The sequence below is a fragment of the Netta rufina genome, assembly GCF_964035555.1.
Source record: "Netta rufina genome assembly, chromosome: 3".
NCBI classification, from domain to species: domain Eukaryota; kingdom Metazoa; phylum Chordata; class Aves; order Anseriformes; family Anatidae; genus Netta; species Netta rufina.
The window spans coordinates 20,185,878-20,205,755 of record NC_140125.1 but is presented as its reverse complement, the minus strand read 5'-3'; the positions used below and the strand labels follow the sequence as shown (position 1 = coordinate 20,205,755).

Here is a 19,878-nt window from a genome sequence, read left to right as displayed (position 1 = left end):
CAGAAGCTTTTATGTTGTCATTTAAGAAAAGCTCTTCTAAACGAGGGAAGCCTAATTATGAGACCTGCAGTCTGCTACACAGAGCTCTTGTACCCAGAAATGATGTGAGGGCCAATTGCCAGGACTGAACATTTAACGCATCAACAGGTGTTACATGTTATGCATCAATGAGGTGTACATCACTGAAACATAAAGACCCAGCAAGCCGGCAGCACAACTATCAACCAGAACAACACAGCCATAAAATCCTAATTAGCCTCATACACTTGTTATGGACATTTTTATTTATTGACATGGTCAAATTAACAGGCAGCAGCATTTTATTTTAATGATAGCCTTGAAATCAGCCCAGGAAGAAAGTTAGCATTAACGTTCAGATCCCGCATGCCATCCACGTTTAACCAGATGAACAGATATTTTAAGATACTTAAATATTGTCACCCTGATGGACTTACCTTGAGCTGGTGAGAGAAACCAGGCTCTTAATGGATGCATTTCTTGTTTACCCTCCTCCTGAGCTGTAGAAAAGACCTACCCAGCAGCCAAGGCACAGCAAGCTTCATAGCTCCCAATGCAGGCAGCCACAGGCCTGATCCCTGCCTGCTGGATGGAGCAAATTCGAGCTAGATGGGAGTGAGAGCATAAGGAATAAAGAGTCTTGATCTGACCACAGCCAACCAGGGAGCTATGTGAAAAGTTGGTGGACAAGTCTGGTTGTCCCCAAAGGAATACTGCACTGAGACATACCTCCAAAAAGCAGGGGCTTCGCTGAATGCTAAGCTGTGGCTATAAAGACTGATGTCCATCAGCACAGAGTGGCAATTAGGTTTCAGCACTTCTGGAAATTGAATGGTTTCATGCAGTTCAAATGAACTCAGTACAGGTGCCTTCCCAAACCAGCTTTCCCCTTTCCAACCTTCTGATTTACCCACCTTGTGTAAGAATATACCAGGAATTGCAGAGGAAACCCAAGAAATGATCTGTGTGCAACAGCTGAACCAAGCAAACTGCATGCTTTGCATGAATCCCTGTACTGCGCTATGCTTGTTTGCAAATTCTGGTGTATACGAAGGATCAGTGCTTCAGAAAGTACCAACATCCTACACGCAAAAGTAATTTGGGAGTCTAATTTCGTAGCCCAAAGTGAGAAAAAGTTTCACGCTGCAATTTTATTAAAGGTGATGGCAGCAGGCAGAGAAGGTGCAGGAGAAGGAGCCCTGCTTCTGCTCGGGTGCAAGGGACAGCCGCAGGCTTGGGCTCCAGTGGCTGGCGTGGGACAGGAGCTCCCAGAGGGGCTGTGTTATTGTCCCCACTCCTCACAGACCCAGCCAAGCCAGGGCACATTTTATGGCCTTTCTTCAAGTGATGGCAATATCAGGGGGAGGTCCAAAAATGGGGGGGGAATTAAAAAAAAAAAAAAAAAGAAAAAAAAGCAGTTTCCAGTATTTGTCATTATTATAGGTTATATATACAGAAAGAAAGTTAATTAAGCTTTAAAAAATCCATCACACATCAATGGCTGCATTTTAATGAATACAAAAAGTTGAGGTGTTTACTGCCAATTAAAGTGGTTTTTAAATAAGCATTAATTAACACAGAAATTCAGAAGAAAGTTATACCTTGTCAAAGAAAGGCCAGAGCAGGCTATGCCCACTTCTGCTCCCATTCATACTCAGATAGTAATTACCACCAACCCTATATTTTCCATAATAATGAGGAGAGGCTGTCATGGCTGTCAAACAAAAACAAAACAAAAAAAAAGTAGCGCTCAAAAATACCCTCAAACTGAAGTAAACTTTTTTTTTTTTTTTTTTTTTGAGACAAAGCTGCAGGAGCTGGCAGCCTGGGCCAGGGCAGCAAGCAGGGCACCTGGCCCACCACCAGAGGAGGTGCCCAAGGCAGAGCCATCGCCTCCTCGGGGGCAGCCTCCACTTCCCAAGCCCAAACCGGAGTTTTGGGCTCCGTCCTGCTGAGAAAAGACCAAAGAAAGGCCAAAGGACAAGAAGTTTCATCCTTGGAGCCTGATGTCACCAAGGAGCTGGTTCTCTGTGCTTTGAGGCCTTCTGAACACTCAGCAGGAGTTGTAGTTCTGCTTCAACTGGTCCCTCAGCAGGAAGCAAGGGAAACAAATTCTCCCATTTTAGTCAAGTAGATATCAAATATTTTAGAAAAACCTTCCCTACCCCAAAGTGCATTTTAGGCACCGGTGCCACGTAAGGTTTTTAAGCTGCTTTGCTGAAAATGGTTTCTCTTCTCAGCTCCTCAGCTGTGGCAATGCAAGAGCTTCACTGCCTTTCCAGCTGACAGGAGATACAGGTCCAATTGCCAGCACTGTAATACATTTTTGGACAAATCTGCAGTGTAGTGTTTTTAAAGTTAATTTAAAAAAAAAAAAAATAGAAAGATATAGATATGCACAGCTCCTATTCCCTGTGTTCCTCTCCCTTGGCAGGTCGTTCATATGCCCTAACATCATTCAGACGTGTCGCCTTGCTATAAAGTGCATTGCTTGCTTCTATCAGGCAGTATCTGGGTGTCTTTTTCCTATACTATGTCCTCAGGCAGTATCTGCAGTAAAATAAAAGGAGTACATTAAAGCCTGTGGAAGTTTTGTTTAACTTAGCTGTACTGGGCCTTCAGATCTTCCACTAATCTTTCTAACATATCTGATGGGGCTAGAGAGGAATATTTTATTGCTAGGAATAGTTGGGCGATTACTTCAGAGAAAGGACGGACGTAACACAAAAGAGTTTCCAAGTACCGACAGGAAGGAGTGTTGCTCATGCTAAATTCCACATTAGGCACTACAATAATAATAAAAAAAACCACCGGCCCTTGTGATGTCTGAACTCCCCGACACTGATGTATGGAGAGGGGAACAGAGGAGGAAAACGACAGACAGAGCAAAGCAAATATGCCGAGATGCTTACGAGCAGAATACAGAAGCCAAGTGCCACAAGTTGACCCTTTGTGTTTGCACTGAAATTTGACCACTCCAGGCAAAATGCCTTTAGTGGTTTTTATACCTGTTTTGATTTTTGTTGGTAATGGATACTTCACACAGCACTGTGACATTTAATGCTGTTTAATCAAGACTTCAGAGGACGAGTTACAAATTTAATTACTAAAATATCCATTGTTACACATTGTGTTTTCCTTAGGTGTATTTGCTCCAGCCCTGATTAAGGGCCATAACAAATAAGCGTTGTGCAAACAGGCACACAGGAGCAGTACATCTTGCTTCATATGAAAGGGGAAAAGGCTCGCTCCCCGGTGACGGTCCCCTGCTGGAGACCCTCGCAGGCCTCCCGGTGAGGAGGGAGTGGTGGTGGGCCTGGTGGCCTCCCCGGGGTGTCCTTTGCATGCAGGTGCTGTGGGGTCTGGTATGTGGTTGTGGTCACCCACTGCTCAGTGCAGATCTGCTGCATGGACTTCCACCACGCAGACACCTGAACACCAGCACTTTGGGGTTTCTCATCCCCTGTTTTTCCTCACTGGGGAACAAGATGAGCAAGTGGGAAAGCCATGGTGGATATAAATTACATACACCTCACTCAGCAAAACACAGCTCTCTGAACACAGAGCAGGCTTCTTTCTCTGCTCCACCAGCCTTGAGGCCTGGTGTTCCTCTCCAGGAGTTACACTTCATGCTTGGTTGGTATAGGGACCTTTCTTTTTTTACATCAGAAGAAGGATTAGCCTAGTCTGCAGCCCAAAGTCCTCTTTAAAAGAACAGCAGTGACACCAGATACATCAGAAACAGCAGGGCAGGAAGGTGGAAACCAAAAGAAACCTGACCTGCTCCCAGGCCCCTTCTGTGCTGCCTCTGCTCTGGAGGAGGGCTCCAGATGCAGCCCCCTGTGTCAGATCTCCGCCGTTACCTTTCTTCAGCAACCCCCCCAAAGGGCTAACTTGTCTGTTGGTCCTTGTGGCAGTCATCCACTCAGAGATTGTTTAATTGGCCGAGTTAATTAAGCTATTTTATTAATTGTATGTAAAGATGGGCTGCTACTCCCATTATAAGGATGGAAGATAAAGGAGAGAGGGGAAGTTTCCACCTAAAAAGACCTCTAGCTGAAGGCTGCCTTGTGCCCCGAGCCGAGAGAATTTGTGTTACTTGCAAAGTTCCTCATTATGCTGAGGTGATTTTTAAAAGTATTTCTTATATATCTGGAAATATCTTCATTAGACTTACAAACTTGTGCAGCTCTTGGGCCTCAACATACAAGATATGGGGTTGTGCTAAAAAGAAGGGTACAAGCTTTTAAAACATTTGAATTGAACGAAAGCCACCATTTCTACAGCCAACCATCCCTTTGGAGGCCAGAAGGCAAGTCAGAACCAAATCCCCTTGGAAAAAGAAAACTGAAAAATAACTGAGAGTCATATCAATTATGTTATAAAAGGCAACATGAAATGAATTACTTAATAAATGAAAAAAAAAAATCACACAAGAAGCATACACATAGTGAGAGAGGATGAGGCCATTCGTTTGGAAGTACCACTGAAGCTGTCCAGTCCCCAAAAGCTTCAGATGAGTCTGTCTGTCTGTCCTGGGCAATAGACAAAGCTGGAGCACACTCATAAGGGTACGTGTTTATACTATCTGCTGTCCCTGCAGCAGGTACACAGGATTTTTCACAAATGTACACCACACAAGTCTCTCTCTAAATACTGACTTGACATTTCAGTTTTAAGTTTTTGTCTGACTAAACAACAGGCTCACATTTCAGCGAGGTGTTCTCTTTTGATCAGCCCTCAGCAATGAACCTTTTGATTAAAAAATTATCCACATACCAGAAGCATTTTGAAAGGGCTACAGAGGTACTACAGCATAAAGAGGGTCTGCAGAAAGTCTCCAAAGGCATCTCCATTTCGTTTCCCATTGACACTCTGAAAGGAGCCCTGACTTGCACCACTCTCTCCCTGTTTAAGTGACAGAGGTCACTTCAAAAATTCCAAAACGGAAGAAAATCTTTAATTTTAGGTACTATTTTTCCAGAGATGAGGCCAACAATGTGACAAGGTAGTATGCTGGTATGAAGGCGGATATTATTGTGGAAGGGGAGGGAGGTCAAAAAGCCACATCGAGCTATGGGCAGGAGGCGATCAGTAGCACGGGTTCCACATCCCTGTGCCAGAAAGGCCATCCCAAAACACACAACCTCACGTGCCTCCGCGCACGTGCTGCAGGACGAGGTGTGGGACCACAAAAGGGGCCGTGCCAGCACTGGTGGCCTATCTCCACATTGTAAAACAAGTTTCCAGGTCTTTTATTTCAAAAACAATGAATTATTCCTTTTCTAGAGAAAAAGGGAGAAAGGAAGGAAGAAGAAAAGAAGGAAAGAAAAAGAAGGGGAAACAGAGAAAGAGAAAGGAAGAAAGAGAGAGCAAGACAGCAAGAGAGAGAGAGAGAGAGAAAGAAGGAAGGAAGGAAGGAAGGAAGGAAGGAAGGAAGGAAGGAGGGAAGGAAGGAAGGAAGGAAGGAAGGAAGGAAGGAAGGAAGGAAGGAAGGAAGGAAGGAAGGAAGGAAGGAAGGAAGGAAGGAAGGAAGGAAGGAAAAGAAAGAAGAAAGAAAGAAAGAAAGAAAGAAAGAAAGAAAGAAAGAAAGAAAGAAAGAAAGAAAGAAAGAAAGAAAGAAAGAAAGAAAGAAAGAAAGAAAGAAAGAAAGAAAGAAAGAAAGAAAGAAAGAAAGAAAGAAAGAAAAAGAAATGGATTACCTATAATAAAAGATAGGGTACTGTATTTCTAAGAGGCTCTGAATAAAAAGGGCATCCTGAACATACCACGTGAAGCAGCTCTGAGATGTGCAGCCTTTGTATGCACCGTATTCTGAAGCAGCAGCTTACTTGTTTGGAAACCCCAGCCGTAACAGCGCACAACTGATTAAACAAGCAGGTTTAACTACCTCGCACTGATGAGGCATTTGTCAACGCAGTCTCGGCATTTACACCTGTCTGCAGCAAATACTGCATGGTGTCAGGAGCCGAGCAGCTGACTGCCATCGAAGCCGTTCCCCTCCCGAACACCACAGCACGGGCTCAGCACCACCCTCGGAGGGCTCCGTACGCTGCCTCGCTGCCTCCTCCTTCCCCATCCCTTTAGAGTCCTTCACCAGCGAGTTCTGAATTAAAAAGTGGAAAATGAAGAAAGCGTTTCCAAATCTTTTCTACCCAGCTTCATATTAAACGAGACCTAACCCTAGGCAAGTCTGTCTAGGTGTGCGAGCCGGAGCTAAAACAAAGTTGGGGAAAAGCAGCTTTGATTCACGGCTCGCAAGCGGCTACCGACGATCCCTTTAATAGAGCTTGCCACATTAATGCAGCCCGAGCCACGTGCAACACCCATTAGGGCTGGGGAGAGATCCCACGCATGTGTTTCAAGGAAGCAGCAGATTCCCCAGTCCCAGAAGCTGTCTTCATCACAAAAGTCTAATATATCAGAAGACAGGGGAAAGCTCGGCTTTTAGAATGCATTTTTTATTATTCAGCCTTCAGTGGAAATGTCACCTTTCTAAAGCAAGCTGTTATCATGCGTTTCCCATGCCAAACACATGGCCTCCAAGGAGAGGGTTTTATCTCTACATTTCTAGTGATTTGTATTTCTCTTTCAAGGAGCTCCATGCCTTAAGGCACCCGAAATGCTCTCAGCACAAGGAGGTAAGGTTACACGAGACGCCGCCAAACAGGACAAAAAAAAACAGGGTCGGGAGACGGCGCCGCTTCCGACGGCGGCTGCGGTGCCCGATAATCCCCGTCCCTTCGCGGATGTCACCCATCTTCCCCGGTGGGACCCATGTGCCCAGAGAAGCAGCACCGTGGCTGGCACGGCACGGCACGGCACGGCACGGCACAGCTGCCCCGCGCCTGCCAAGCGGCCAGATGCTGCCACGCGTTGGCATCTGGGGCCTGGAAAAGCAGCCGCCGTCTGCGTTTGGCGGCGGATCCCGACCCCGGCGACTGAAGGAGACAAAAGGAGAAGAGCGGGAGGGGGAGAGGGGGGCCTCTCCTGACAGTCTCGCTGGTGATGATGTAGACAAAAACCTATTGTTTGGGGGCTCACCAAGCCAATACGTTTTGGGGAATGGGGGGTGCAGCAAGCCTGTATGTTCCCAATGCTGTCGGAGCCCAGGGTGCAAGGACAAGGGGTTATGGATGAAAAGAAATAGGGAGGAAACCAGACACCTGCCTTTCTCTGCCCTCAGCTCTCCGGTCACGCCAAGGGGAAGGCGCAGCGCTGCTTGTCACAGGCTTCTCGGCCTCAAGGCATGGGGCAGACGCTGCCCGACCCCACACCTGCAGCACCCCACAGAGCACCCCCATCTCTTACAGGGTGGGCAACCCGTCCAGGCTCCCACCACAACCCGGGGCACCACCGGGTCTGAGGGAGAAGAGCTCCAGAGTTCAGCCTGGCCTGGGGCAGCAGCGAGGTGAGCACGTTAACCACACCCTCAGGCCTTCATATAAAGCACTAGTTTATTTCTCTAGCACTGAGGCCAAAATGAGGTGTGCATGTCTGAAGTAGGAAAGCAAATCTGCTCTTTATACCTGTTTTCATGAAATTGGCCTCTCTAATTCAAGGGTAAACTCCTGAGCACCGCAAAGTCTCCCAGCCATGTGAAGGGGGCTGGGATTTCACACTGTGCAACCCATTACCGTGTAGGGCCGATCCCCTCTGGACTTTCCTTGGTGCCACAGTGCACCTGTGAGGAGCCAGAGCCACCCAGGCCACGCTCATGGAGCTCACCTTTCACTTCACTTGGCTTGCAGGACACCATGGGGAAACAGGGCCTGGGTTTGGAGGACTTCCCTGAGGTCTGGGTTCCCCTCAAGGCTGGGGCTGGAAACGAGGCAGAGCAGCAGGGAGAGAGGTTTAAAAAAAGTCCAGAGAAAGGATATATGCCTCTTGGCTCGTGGTCCACAACGCTGAAGTAGCTCTTCTCCATGCCTGGTTCGTAAAGGAAGATTATGAGCTGGCAAATGTCAGAGCACAGTGCTCAGGCAGGACCGTGCATGGAGCACCGCCAGCCAGCAGCGAGCCCTAAATCACCGTGCAGCACCATCCCCTCTCATGGAGGTTTCTTCTCTGCTGTCCCACCACCACGCCGGGCACCATAAAACTCATCACTCACATGCTGCTGCAGTAAGCAATTTCCTAACCCTTTTACAACCACAGTGCTTTCACACTGTGGGAGCAGTCCTCTCTTTGGTTTCATCGTTACGTGGGGATAACAGCTGCATCTAATAATCCACTTCCAGGTCCCAGCAGTTTGGGATGGCATTTCAGAAGCAAAGGCACAAAAAGGGTGAGAAAACCTGTGGCCAGGGCTGAGGGATGCAACCCAGGACATGGGCTGAGGGAGCTGGGAAAATCTAGAAAATACCTCAGGGAGAAATGGCTCAGCTGAGGGACAGGGGTGTGAGAAACTGGTAGAATAAGGCGCGGAGGAGTTCAGTGGTGGAGGAGATGCAACCGAGCAGGTGGTAGAAGAAAACCAGGCACAGGAGGAGCTGTCGGCATCACGGCCACCAGATCCACTCCCCTTTTGTCCAGCCGAATAGCACCTATTTCAGTTCACGGCTCTGTCCTTCATCACCACCCGGCTCCTGTGGCGAGCCCATGCTATGGCAAAACGTCTCCGTCTCCCGGGCACAGAACAAGGCTAGCAAGGCTTTGCCGAGGACTGCTGACCCCTGCAACATCTGCTCCTTCCCTAGCTGGCCCATCTTTATCCCTCTCCACCGCTTGCCAGTTGGCTTGTCTACTTTATTGCCCCCAGAAGGACTTTTCCCAGACTTGCCAAACTTAGGATCTTGGCAGCGAAGCATCAAGGTGACCGCCTACAGCCTTCCCAAGAGGATGCTAGCTCCCCGCTGCCCAGCAGTGCGCACATCCCCGGCCCTCCTGCCCATCCTGGTGCCACTGCAGCCCTCCGGAGGCAGCTCTAATCCCTCCTGCTGGGTCCCTGGGCCAAGAAGATGGGGACAGAGCTGCCTTTGGAGGAGAGCTGCTGGTCGGCCAGGAGGCAGCGAGGTCCTGTTGAGACAGTGCATTAAGCCATCACCTGCTGCCAGGAGCCTGGAGCATCCCCTCTGCTTAGCCTGGATTAGCTTCCACTCTGCAGTATAGGGGATTTCACTGCATCCACTGCTTCCCCCAAAAAAATTTTGGGGTTCCTTGGGGACACCTCACACTTTGGGTTAGGGATGCCACACGAGATGGATCAGCAGCTTTTAGCAAGCCCCATTCCCCCCCAGGAGCTGGCTCTGCTGCCCCTCGCCAAACCTCTCTTCTGCAGCTGGGCCCCACAAGGCCCCTGCGTGTATCTGACAGAAGTTACAGGCCTCAGGGTGCTGGGCCGTGGCTGAGCAGAGGCCCAGGAGCGGCTGCATTCAGCCCCCCACAATGAAGCACACGCAGAAAGCACGGACACGAAGAAATCAACAAGTGCACTTTTCCATTTTTATTGCTTAAATCGCTGCCATAAATCTCGCCAGAGAGGAAGTTTCTGTTTCTCTGGCTTCCTACTTGGTGTCCTTGAGAAAACAAATGACAGCGTGCTCAAAAAAAAAAAAAAAAAAGAAAGAAAAGCCCACAGAGGTTTACTTCGCACCTCCCCGTGCGTTGTTATGCTGAGCGCTTCGTTTAGAGAAGGCTGACCTCCCCAGCCTTCTTCATCCCAGTGCCCTTCGCCGCGGGGACGCACCGATGAGCAGGTTTAGAAACGGAGAGGAGAGCCGAGGAGATGTTCCAGAGCAGGTAACCCTGCCAACTCAGCATCCCGAGGGGTGCGGGGAGTCAGCATGACAATAACTGCTGTCTGAGAGGTGATTTTCGCAGGAGATATAGGAGCTGGGCAACGAGCACGGCAGCTGTGAACACAGCCATTAAAAGCAAACAAAGTTGTGCCCCTTGTATTTCATGAGAGGCAATTCCCTCCTGAGGGTGCCTCACAGCAACTCTGCTCAATACAAATGGGGTCAGAGAAGAGCGGGAGGAGCTCAAAGAATGCTGAAGAAGCTCAAAGGTGGAGAGAAGGTAAAGAGGGTCAGAGAGGTGGTCGTGAGCACTCAGAGGATGTCAGAACAGGCCAGAGACTCTTCTCAAAGAAGAGAAGAGAAAAACGAGGGAAGAACAGAGATAAGCAGAGCAGAGAGAGAGATTTTTATTTTTTTTTTTTTAAGAAAATGGGAGCAGAGGAGAAGAGAGAAGAGGTCAAAGAAAAAATGATTGTGGGTGTCAAAGGTCAGTGAAGAGAAGGTCGCACAACACAGGGAAAAAGAGCAGAGAGGAGACGACCAGTGAAAGACAAAGAGAAGAGAAGGTTAGAAGGAAGCAATCCATGAAGACAAAGGAAGAGAAGGTCAGAGAAGAGCCAAGAAAAGCAGAAAAAGTCAAGGAGGGTCAAAGAAGGTCACAGCAGGCCAGAGATCGTTGAAGAGCATGGACAAGACCTCAAAATGAAGACAGGAGTGGAGGGGAGAGGAAAAGGTTGAAGAAATGATGGCCATGGGAGGTCAAAGAAGGTCAGTGAATAGGAGGCTGGAGATAGAGAGGACAAGATGAGAAAAAAAAAAAAAAAAAGTGGTCAGAGAAGGAGAAAGAAGAGAAGGTCAGGAAGCCTTCAGATATTTCTTCTCTGCATTTTAGAGGACAACAAAAACATTAAGAGTGGCTCAACAGCGTGCAATGAACTATCACTTTGAGACATCCCAAGCATGTTACCTGCTTTACCTAAACACTCAGAGGAGATTATGAAAACCTATAATCTTATAGGCTGTGTTTTACATAGACTCGATAACTCCTGTGAACAAAATGGCAGCTTTGTTTTGCTATCAGCCATTAGGTGCCACTGAAGGTGTAATGGACATTGCACTACTCAACGGTCAGCAAAACAGAAAAGTGCACCGCGGGGCTCCATAGGAGGCACCAGAAAGAAGATAATCCAGAATATTTTCCAAGCCAAAAAGCATTGTACAAAGGAAGAATTACAGAGGAAATACAGGAATACGTGTAAATGTCAATGTAACATATCATGCAGGTTAAAGAAGGAAAAAAAAAGGATAGAAACAAGATTATCTTACGTGCAGTTACCTCCAGACTCTGCTTTCCTTAGCAAATCCCTTTTTGGAAGCAGTGGTAAGGTTATGAAAAAGCAGTGGTATAGCAAAGGTGTATTTATGGCAAGATGTCGTGCCAAATGTCCTGTTTCTTCTGATCTCTGTGATCTAAGATTTCCTCTCTACATACTGTTGCACTTGAAAAAGAAATATTTCCATGTCATTAACCAAATCAAAGCAGTTCGAGTCACTGGTTTCTGCTGGTATAGCGCTCTCCTGCTGCTGCTTGTCCTTCTGTCCTAGGTTGTACTGCCTTTACTCGAAACCAACCCGTGGGCTCAACCTGAACAAGAAAACGTTTTGAGGTAACATTAACATTTTATTTTATTTTTACAGTTACCACCAGGCAAATGCAGTGGGACAGATGAACACAAGCGACAACACCATCAGGTGATGCTAGCAGCGAGAGAGCCCCAGGGATGGAGTCAGGTGGCAGAGGGAAGGGAGGCGTCCCTTGAGCAACGAGCCCTCTCCCGAGTCACAGCCGGGGCAGTGCTGGAAGGAAGCTCTGTATCAGCTTGGTGTCCGCAGTAGAGATTTCCTACCCGCTCGGCGCAGGAAGTTGTTCCTGTGGCTCACCTGAGGGAGTTCCTGTTATGAAGCCAGAGGGTGGTAGGTTGAAACACAGTTTCTGAGAGTGATGTAATCTTGGACAGCACTCCGTAGGCAGTGATACTAGTGACCTGGTTACAACCTGCAGTGTTGTTACAGCCCCTCTGCTGGCCTGGTGATCACAAGAAAGGGAAGAAACAAAAAGAAAAAAAAAAAAAAAAAAAAAAGAGGGGAGTGGAATAATTTTAAAAGGAAAAAAAAAGTTTCCAGATTTCCTTTGTTTAAGTGAAGCATTTTCCTTTTCCACTTTATTTGAATACACCGACCTGGTGTCTAACAGATGGAGACTGTGCAGATGCACTTTGGGGAGTGCCCATAAAATACACTGCTAAAATACAAATGGAGGAATACCTTTTTTTTTTTTTTTTTTTGGAGTTGTAAGTTCAATAATCATTGCTGTCACCTCATTTTCCCAAAGGAGTTTGGCCTTTGTTCTCCGGATAAAGCTGGAAAGAAGAAGTTAGAGAGAGAGTACAAAAAAAAAAAAAAAAAAAAAGACAGCAAAGGGAGCATTTAGGAAAGAGCAGATTGATAATCCATACAAGCATCACAGTGCACAGTGTTTGTACATCAGGAACCCGCACAAGCGTGGCTGCTTAGCAGCAACAGCAGCGTACAGCAAAATATTCTGCGTGTCTTGTCTTCTTTTCCCGTTCTCCAGACCTTCCTAACAAACAAACAGGTCAGCTCATTGGCTCGCTCCCAAGTCTTACCCACTAGGGTTTGCTAAGAGATGTCACTTAGTCATTTGGCATGAGCAAATCCCAGGCTTCTTCCTGTTCAAGCAGCAGAGTGGGTGAAGGCTCTCTTTGATTTATTAAGACTATTAACAAACAAACAGAAGAGTTCGGAAGCTTCCTCAAGCAGAAGAGCACGAGCAGAAAGGCTTTTTCCTGAAGAAACAGTTAAAAATAGGACACTTAGAGGAAGCGAAGTTCATTAAGTGATGAGTGGTGGCTGCAATGACGAGAGAAGATTTTCTCCTTTTTTAATCCATATATTTATTTAGCATTATGTTTTCTTGCTCCTTATTAGATTGCAAAAGCAGCAGTTATCTGACTGAGGAAAAGATCTCCCTTTCTGTAGTGACTTTAACATGTAGCTCGTCAAACATAACGGAGTCAAGAGTTTTAAACAGACACTGCCAGCCAACAAAGTACAACATTTGACAGGATTATTTGCCTTTTATATGCTCTTCCCACAGTCTGAAGTGATATGCCATTTTCAAGACACATTCCACGGTATTATGCAACAGCTTTCTTAATTTTTAATGGATATATTATTTTTAATGTGTCAAGTTTTGCATAAAGCATTTTAGTATTTTATTCAGCAAATACCATTAATAAATTATCTGTTCCTTCCTCCCCCTGCCCCGCCACAGCTGCACTTAGCATAGCGAAATGGTCTACTGACAGTATAAAAGATATTTTCAACTGGCACACTCTACAGACACTTCCATCAGCAGACAAAGCACCAGGAGGGCATTCCTGTTTCTACTTAGTTGACAAGCTGGCAGTACTAAACATGCTACCCAGCAGTTTCATCACAAATCACCCTTTGGTGAAAAGATTTACACACACGTAGCAGCCAGTTGCCATAAAAATAAGCTAGCACCCTGTACAATCAGTGATTCCTGTTAAAAAGTGTTCACTTTTGGCTTGATTGGTCCGGCATCCTTCAGTCCTCATGTCCAAGTGAGCTGGGACATCCGAAGGAAGCAAGTCAGGGTATTTCTGTGCCAGAGAAGCCTGTCCACTTGACCTGAGTTTGTTCAGAGGGCGCACGCATCTCTCATCTCACCAGGTCTGCCCATTCTATGAGGGCAAAAAATGGATGAGATTTGATGTCTTCAACACCAGCAACGCCAGCACCAAGACGCTCCGCAGGATTAAACTGCAAAAGCTTGATATAAAAAGAAATATATATATATATGTTTCAGTGAGTAAGAACAAAAACAACTGCTTAAAAGTTCCATAAAGGTCTAAGGTAAGGGACATCCTACCGTTTTCCTGCTCTGAGAGTTACTTTTAAGAGTGTGAAGCATACTTGAAATTCCTAAAATCCAGTAAATGGAAGACTCTCCTTTCCTTGAGTCTCAGTGATGCAGTCTTCAGAGACTACTGATCACAGCAGGCAATACCCTGAAGCACTGCACATTGGGACTTCGTTTTAAGCACAACCTCGTTTTTAAAAAGAGAACAGCAGCCAGAGACTACATCTGTGGAGCTCTGGACACTGCATTTGCTTCATGTTAACTTTTGCTCACACCACTGCATTAAGGCTACATCAGGGACATGGGTCTGTAACTTTCCATTTCATAAGTTGTGAGTTGGTCCTAAAATACCAGGATATTACAGCCCGTTCTCTATTTCCTAAAAAAGTTTTTAAAGAGTTCAACAAATGGATTAAAACTGAGAAATCAAAACTCCAGTGGGGAGGAAAAAAAAAAGTGTAATGGCTTCATGGAAATTTCCTAAGATTCAGCACCTCTCTTGCTTTTTATTTGTACATCACATGCTGAATTCATGTGAAAAGGAAATCACAATATTTACAGCTGTTTAAAGATACCAATCCGTATAAAAGGGAATGCAGAGGTAACACTCCAAAGAGACTAATAAAGACACACAAAAATATTTTGCAGTTTTAGAGAATTGTTTATACTCTATTCAATTACACCCAGTACAAAGGCAGGGTTTCTTTCTTGCTCTTTCTGCAACAGCTAATGGGATAACTTCTCCCAGTTGTCACTTGGAACAATGTGTATTCATATCTCAATGCACTCAACATCTAAGTGAGCCTACATCCATAAACATATGAATTTACACACTCTAAGATAGCTCTGCTATTTGCAATCATAATGCCACATAATAAAGGTAGCTCAGTGGCAGGGAATAGTGCTGCTCTGAGATCTTCCACAAGGCAGCAGAAACAGATGCAGGCAGTGTCCCTCTGCCTTTGCTATAAAAAGCACCAGCAGGGGGAAAGTAAGCACAGACACTTTCTGCGGTCTGTCTTTTCAGGAGAACTTTAATCTTGGAAAGCAGATGCATCACAAACTGCAAGAGATACCTATTTAAAAGTCATACTGCATATTTTCTTGGTAGTAAAGCCTGAATGTGCCTGAAAAAAATAAATAAATCTTGGGTGCAAAATAACAAACCAACATAAAAAAAAAAAATAGCAGCCCTCTCTTTCAGAGGAGTGCCAGAAATACAAAGATCTCTCTTTTCTTAGAAAAATGGCTAAATGAAGGAGGTGTTAACAATGAAGTCACCTGCACTGGAAGCCACAGCAGGAGATGTCTGGCAGTTTTCTGTGTAGCTGAACACTGAACCCAGAGTTATTCTGTGATGCTTTGACCTGTTTACCCTTGGCAGTGGGGGGAAGGAAAGTCGCAATGACAAATTGCTATCCATGCCAAGAGAGCTTTCTTCCTTTTCCTGACAAGGCTTCCTCAACAATGAATGGCAGCTTCCTTGGATAGTCACACAACAAAAATGTGATTTACTGGCTCATAGAGCTGAACCTCCACCTGACAAGTCACCGGCCTGGACTAGAAGGCTTAACTGAACGGGCACTGGGATGACTGTTCTCTGAACACGGCCGTGTAATACATCTGCAAGTGGCAGGGATATATTTGCCCCTTAGGTTGCAAGTGGCAAAAGAGACCCTCTTTGGCATATTTGGCAATATGTTAGGCCACAGCAAAGAACAATCCTGCAACAGCAGGGAAAAGTGGACTGAATGACTTCATTTGCCTCCCCTTCTACTCTTCTGGATGGGAGGAATTCCCTTCATCAAGCATGGTTTTGCTTTTCCTTATCCATTTAAGTCACGTAGCACCTGTGAGTGAGGGCAACAATTTGCTACCATCTAAAAATATAAATGCAGATTATATAAAAATGGGATTTTTCTGCAGTCACTTCCCTCCCTGCCCTTGCCAGAAACACACAGATGCACGTGAAAGTGCCTTCACTGCATGCCACCTAGTCAAATTGGAGGTCCAATCTTTTGCTTGCACTTCCATTAATCGCTTCACAGTAATGGCATAAATCAACCTGTCACTGGGTTGTTTTTTGTTTGTTTGGTTTTTTTTTTTTGACTTGCTGCACTTTCAAAACGTCCTTCCTTTGTTTTCTTCAAAAACTACTTCTTCCATTCTGCTCCATTCAGGCCTATATCTAAGTGATGTCATTGCTGATGTATGCACTAGCCAGATACTCTTCATTCAAAGCTGAACTCCATAGTTCATACATATTACTTATTCTGCTCAAGTGGAGTGAGTCAGATCCAGGCTCCACTTCCACAGTTAGGTCAAAGTAACTAGAAGAAGGAAGACACTGTTCTGAAATTCAAGACCCTGTGCACACGAGTTTATTTTCTCATTACTACCTAACAGTAAACTGAAACTAGCACCTAATAGTTTGAAATTACACAGTAAATCAGTCTGGAAGGTTGTCTATATTTTAAAAAGTATCCCACTTGGCCTTTTGTCAAACCTACCAGATATCCTGTTATAAAATAACATACTATTCACATTTGGAAGTACTGTTCTCAATAAACATCATCCAGAAGGTTTCCTGGAGGACAGCAACAGATTTTCAACCACAACAAGGTCAGCATTTCTAATTAGCGTGTTACAGGTTTCATGGTACTTAGAGCTATCTTGCTGAACTGGCTTCAATATTTTTTAGTTTAATTTAGTTCATCACAAATGTTTCCATTAAGTTAGGACAGGATTCCAAAAATGGCCAAGTATCACTGACAGGTGTTTCTCCAAAGCACTCAGCACTGACCAAACACGTTCTTCAAAGAAATGGCAAAGCACTCTGGTTTTCTACACAGACAGAAGTCAAAGTTTCCAGAAGCAACAAGACAGCGGGACAAAAATCATCAGTGCTGACAAAAGACTCATCCACATTCCTTTCAGCAGCCTTCTGTTCTTACATTTACTTCACCAGAACAGCTCAAGTATGCAAGTATTTGTCCAGATTGCATGCATACCCACTGAAAATGAATTTTCCCCTCAATTACCTGCTGAATCAGTGATCTGGCCTCCTTTGACACATGGTCTGGTATACTCAGAGAAGTGTGAGTGTTAATTCCTGATGGATGGCACTCAACCAGAGTCTGGGGGAAAAAAAAAAAAGAAGAAAAAAGTCAGATACATTTATTGATTCAGAAAATGTAGTACTGGGTTATCTTCTAGCATACATGTGAATTAAGACAAATAGCCAAAAATTCAGTGCTTCCTACTCTGAAGTACTGATTCTGGAAGGAGTGCCTATAGATACTAAGTCCCCCTGGAGACATGCTTACAGAACATTTACACCACAGTGTTCTTGCTCCACTGCTCAAGCTTTAAAAGTTTTGGGGTTTGGTGAACTTCACTTTTCCTCATGCCGAACTGCATGAGAAGTCAATCACTGGTTTGATTTGGCCAACCTTGGAATACTGAAAATGGTATTCCCAAGGGCTGGTGACATCTTCCAGCTTCCTGCTTTCACACTAGATCATGGTGCATCATCACATCCGCCTGATACCTCATAATGCAAGCACTTCACCAAGAGAGTCTGCTCAAGCTTGAGTTCGTGTGTCACTGTGACACTTGGCTTCTATACTGTAGCAAAGAATATCCCTGAAACTAAGATGTCAGATAGGGGAAAAAAAAATAAATAATGTTTGGAAGGAATGTTCGAGAATTTTGATTTTACTGTGGTTCAGAGGGCAGCATGGTTTTGGTTATTCTTTACAGCCCTGAGCTCGATACAGCTTTATTAAGTTATTCTGCTGAAGCTTGAGCATGTTTACCACCTCTGGTCCTGTGAAGACCTGGCAGAACTAGGCAACTCAGGTCTGCAAAGCACATCCAGGTTCAACAAGCAAGGAAATCACAACTGGGCACACCACTTTTGAGAAGCTGCTGGTCATCACGTCAGTTTTATAAAGCAACTTGACCCCAGCCCTACCTTCCCAGTGAGGAGTTCAAAAAGAATGGCACCCAGGCTCCACCAGTCACAGGCTTCTGTCTCTTCTAGGATAGCTCCAACCTCTAAACACGAGACATTTCAATTAATATTAAAAAGGTCAGTTACACCTTCAAAATTAACATATATTTACAAGGTGACTGTTTAATGCTGACAGAACATATACTAAATACCACAGAGCTTTCATTATGCCTGCAATTTAGCTAGCCCTTTAGCCACCTACAGATTGCATTGTTCAAACACAGCAGCACTATACATTTCATGCATAATTTGCTTTTTCCTTGCACACACAGGCATTTGCAAGACTTGTAGGAAATATAGTGAGGATTCTGCTACACTGGACTAAAAGAGGACAGTGACAGATGGCAAAGCAGAACATATTTAGGGAATTTACCCTGGTAAGAAGAGCTGGACGGGCAAGTTTGACCTGAGGCATCCACAAAAGCAGCACAAGAGAGGTTATAATAGCCCACTGCATGCTTTAATTTTGTCTTCGGGGGCAGGATTCATCTCAAGGATAACAGCACTCTTTGCTGAGATCATCACGGTAGGCTTTTCCCAATAGCCTCCCTTATCTCTTGGGAACTAGATGGAGATGCTAAATCTGCTTCAAGAAGCTTAGTTACAGCTAGCCACTGTGCTGCTCCAGCTCAGCGCAAACTCACCTTAGCTACCTAGGAGTAAAAAATTTGTTTTCCCCAGCACCCAGCAAGAATCCAGTGCCACCTTATTGCTGTCCGTGCACAAGAGACAGCGGAGAGGTGAGGACTTGTAAAAGCCATTGCCCATCCACATTCATGTGTTCAGCAGCACGATGCATGCAGCAAACTTGGCCTTCACTGACTCAGGCTTTAAACTACAAAAATTACTGAATACAAACACATTGCACAGTCTGCTCTAAATCAGGCAGAAAAACAGATTGCAATGAAGATGAAGTCTTCATTTTGACTGTCAAAAATGCAGAAGCTGCACTAAAATAGCTTTGGTGGCAAAAGACACACCAGATTCCCATCAGAGGACAACAATTAGCATATAGTCACATCGCTGTTGCTGTGAAAAGCATTGTGGCACGTTAGAAAAATCTTGCTCATCATTTTATGGAGCCTAGCGTGCGCATGGCCAAGGAGAAGCAGAGATGAGTCAGACTCCAGTGTCAGGGAGAGGAGCACACCAGCCCCAGACCTCCCCCAGAGAGCACGGGGGGCTTGCAGAGGGCTGCCCCCTTGGGGAAGGTGCTCAGCACCTTAAAGGACTGGGCAGAGGTTGCTGTTGCAAGAGCACGGGAGGATGGCTCTGACATTGTTGCTTTAGGTAAAACATTCATATCACATTCAGTGTGTGGGATATACATTGAAAATTTGTTTTTCCTTTTTTTTATTTCTCTTCAGTTAATGGCATTTGAATGCCCAATCCATCATTGTAAGGGTGCCACACATTAGAATTCATTCCACTCCTTACAGACTACTATTTCTATCAGTATAGAGAAACTTTTACAAAGATCTAACGGCACCAGCATGAGGAACCATACTGGGATAATTACTTGCATCTTTAAAACGTTTTAAGATCACAGGGATGTAGATCATCTCAAGGTAACTTGAGACAACTTGTGTAAAAATCAAAATCCATTCTTACGATTTAATTTTGCTTTATTTTAGAAAGAGAGACCTTCTTGATAAATGTCCTCTAAAAAAACCTCAGGCCTTTCCAGATGAAACAGCTGGCAAAAAGTTTCCACAGCATCTCTCAGTAAAACCTATTGAACAGAAATGCCTTTCCAGTCTGACTGCAACACTTAGTGCTAGGAAATCACAGTGATGTACATTCAGACACAGGAAAATACGAATAAAAAAAAATAATAAAATCTAAAGACAAAAACTTTAGGCATCTTTAGAGGGGAGTTTTCCTTCCTTGGTGCCTTTAATCCTAGACTTAGACTGCTTTCTTCTAAACAAACGAAGGTTTTTATTTTAAATTCAAATCCAGAATTATTCCAGGATAAGGACACTAAAGCCAACAGTTTATTAGGATTGACTACTACAATCTCAATTCCTACACTTTCAGTAACTTCCTCATAGTCATTTAATAGGGATGGGCTTCTTAAGTAACAGCCCAACACAAAAAAACATCCACAAGAAAAAAATGTCATTCTGATCACAGAA

The 19,878-nt window shown here is 45.0% G+C and overlaps 1 protein-coding gene across 3 annotated transcripts in view; it reads right to left on the bottom strand.

Moving 5' to 3' along the window:
- Positions 1 to 12,722: 12,722 nt before the first annotated feature.
- RPS6KC1 (ribosomal protein S6 kinase C1) overlaps positions 12,723 to 19,878 on the bottom strand; it is an 87,262-nt gene continuing 80,106 nt past the window's right edge. For all 3 annotated transcript variants that reach the window (XM_084284294.1, XM_084284295.1, XM_084284296.1), the window contains 3 exons: positions 17,702 to 17,784; positions 16,767 to 16,862; positions 12,723 to 13,634 (listed from right to left, as the gene is read on the bottom strand). In XM_084284294.1, coding sequence (XP_084140420.1) covers positions 13,524 to 13,634; positions 16,767 to 16,862; positions 17,702 to 17,784 — 290 coding nt within the window. In that variant the 3' untranslated portion in view covers positions 12,723 to 13,523. The remainder of the gene's footprint in view (positions 13,635 to 16,766; positions 16,863 to 17,701; positions 17,785 to 19,878) is intronic.